Here is a 2,868-nt window from a genome sequence, read left to right on the forward strand (position 1 = left end):
CAAGGCCATCCCATCTCACCTCTTCCGAGGATCTTGGCATTTGGCATTACTAAAGCTTTTCTTCATACCATCAAACTTTCTAACTCGAAGCATAACCCTGACCCTTACCAGCAACTAAAATGTACTTCACCAGTCTTTTTACCGGTGCCATCCTGGTCGCAGGCTGTCTCGCCGCTCCCCGTGCGGCCGAGAACGCAAACGTGATTCATCACTCGATCCCGAATTCCTGTGAGACTGCTACTGACCGTGTATAGGTGGCCAAGTCGGTTGAGATGTCTCCTCGCGAGTACTGGGCCTTCGCGATCAAGCTCCGTGACGATGACCCCGATAAGATCAAACGCGATGCCGGAGCAGATCTTGCGGCTCGAGAATATTGGGCTTTTGCAATCAAACTCCGTGACGGTGTTCCTGCAAAGCGTCAAGTGCTCGATTCGCGTTGCGAGCAGGCAGAGGAAGGGATCTACTGCACCTACACCAGTGCTGACATTGAGGCATATGGAACCGGGCCTCGGCTCCAGGATGGTTGTGTCACCACTGATACGGGAGTATCGTGCTTCTATCCAAACCACAACTTAGGCTGAGGTACGCCTTTCCGCGCGTTCGACTACTTATGAGCATTTTTCTCACCCAGTCAAGGTGGAATTGGAGCCTCCGGGACACTGCGTGGATTGGGGAATTTCCAGACTTGCAATGGGATGTGGGCAAACTGCCTACAGACCAGTTGCTGGATTTGAACTTTGTCCTGCCTCTATAGTCACTTTTTATGGCAATATATTCCATGGCGTTGTATCCCAGAACCAGCTGTGGTGGAGCTATAACAAGTGCGATGCCACATCAAGGCGAAGTATAAGAGGTGGCCTTTACTCAGCTGCAGTCATCCCCAACCGTCTGTGTGGCGAGAAAACATCTGCATTTGCGCCGTTATGTCGTGGTAACAAACGAGGCATGGAGTTTGCCGGGTCCGCATCCATGCATATGAGCGAGCATTTTCAGGCGTGAGCTCATGCGGGGAAAGGTTGCATGCACTGCAGTTGCTCAGACACTTATTTTGCCAATTATGATAAGTGTTGGTTGGCCGCGCAATCATAAGTCCCTTGCAGGGCGGCACAGTTGAGGACTAAGTGTAGGGCCATGTGCCACTACCCTATTATTAACTCTATGTGGCAATATTGACAAATTTCAAGGAGCCAAGTTCCTGGACCTTGGTCCCAGACTCAAACATGGACTCTCGCCTCATGGCAAAGGGGAGTATAACATGCTGCACTCTTGGTCGCGCAGTCGTTTTTAGCTAATACGCTCGCCTTCTAGATCTTACGAGGCTTATTCAGCAAACGCTCACAAAGTTCTCGATAAAAGAGGCTATTGCAGGCAGGCTAACCAAGGGATCTAAGGCGCGATGCTATGTTTTCGTCGTGCTCTATCCGCCATTAATCACGCGGAAGTCGAGTATCAACATTTGGCATCCGCTGAAGCTGCGCTCTACTGTGCACCAAATAGATGGAAACCAAGGTTTATAGCGTTGGGAATTGTCTATCTTCTTACACTGTTAGGCGGAGTAGTTGCTTTCCTATCCGTGTCGCAACCACACATATCTGTCATGGCGGGTCAAGCATCACGGACAGATGCCATCTTTGGTGACAGTACGCGGATTGCGAATAATGTCTGGCTCTCGACTGACATGGAAGCAGTCCCCTTGGAGACAATCGTCTTCACTCCTAATCGGACACAACACGACAGAAGCTTCGAGTCCTCAGCGGCAGCCAACCAAACACAATGGGACACGTTGCAGCCACGTACGTACCTTGCGCACCAACTTCTATCCACTTTCTATCTTGCCCACTTTAGCAGAGAATTGTTGACCATCGCTAAAGTTTTAAGCGCTAGGAGGCGGGGGGTTCATTGCAGTTACCCATCCAAGCGACTACGGCCTTATCGGTGGACTGCCGCTCGAAGAAAATGCTGACGATGGTTCGACACGAGAAGGTTACGGCATCTCCATGTTTCATCAAATTCATTGTCTGGTAGGTTTTCCCACTACAAATAAGACTCACCGGCCGGCTTACGGCTTACATCTTCGTCAAAGGTGTCCATCCGCGCTGCTTTCCAATTGGGCACCTCTGATCAACGGCACCTCCACCACTGCTTTGACTACCTTCGCCAGGCAATCATGTGCGCAGGAGATACGACCTTGGAGAAGGTAGCAGTGAACACCGATGGTCAAAAAATGCCGGATATTGATGGCTGGGGAACTGCTCATACGTGTAGAAAATGGAGCATGCTTTTCGATTTTGCTGAGAGTCAAAGGGTCAAGGTTATTGGAGACGACTGACATGGTAGCGGACGGTTCCCCAATGTATGCTACAGAGGTATAATAAGGGCCAATTGCCCTGTGAGCCAAACTTAACGATAACGCCATCAACGAAGTCGCTTACGCCATTGCCCCACGCCCGTCTAGAGAGCCTGGCCACAATATGTGGCAGCGTCTACGTAAAAGCTATACAGACTTGTTGGTCAGCCTCCACTAAGCTGGCATCAGAAGGCATCACAATCGAGTCGATGTTTTTCTCAGCTGGAGCACGAGAAGTCGCTACCTTGAAGCTTGCTGCATCCTTGACAGAGTTACCAAGGTCTTAACGTGCGTAAGCCGACTTAATTCGCCAGCAGCCGCTATGGTAACTAAGTTTTACCCGTGTAGGTAATAGAACTTTTTACGCCCTCTCGCCAGGCTCCTTTTGCTCAGTAGTCGTCTCCATGTTGGCGGCCGCTCTGTACTTTTGTTTGACGGGATAATGAGTGCACTGCGGTAGGTAAGGACGGTGAATTGCAGTCAAACACGAGCAGTGCCATAAAGTGTGGGGTTATGTCGCC

At 50.4% G+C, this 2,868-nt stretch overlaps 1 protein-coding gene across 1 annotated transcript; it reads left to right on the plus strand.

The window, feature by feature from the left end:
• JDV02_008780 (uncharacterized protein) lies at nucleotides 1–694 on the plus strand. The gene is made up of 3 exons (XM_047990410.1): nucleotides 1–200; nucleotides 255–582; nucleotides 637–694. Exons 1-2 carry the CDS (start codon nucleotides 120–122, stop codon nucleotides 579–581), a joined length of 408 nt encoding a protein of 135 aa, XP_047846417.1. The 5' UTR covers nucleotides 1–119; the 3' UTR covers nucleotide 582; nucleotides 637–694.
• Nucleotides 695–2,868: the final 2,174 nt, after the last annotated feature.

This window comes from Purpureocillium takamizusanense, chromosome 9, assembly GCF_022605165.1.
Source record: "Purpureocillium takamizusanense chromosome 9, complete sequence".
NCBI lineage: Eukaryota > Fungi > Ascomycota > Sordariomycetes > Hypocreales > Ophiocordycipitaceae > Purpureocillium > Purpureocillium takamizusanense.

Excerpts from the sequence above, each read along its gene's own strand:
- JDV02_008780 (XM_047990410.1), top strand. The coding sequence starts at position 120 with ATGTACTTCACCAGTCTTTTTACCGGTGCCATCCTGGTCGCAGGCTGT. Across the intron at positions 201-254 it reads GTGCGGCCGAGAACGCAAAC|GTGGCCAAGTCGGTTGAGAT; the intron begins GTGATTCATCAC and ends GACCGTGTATAG.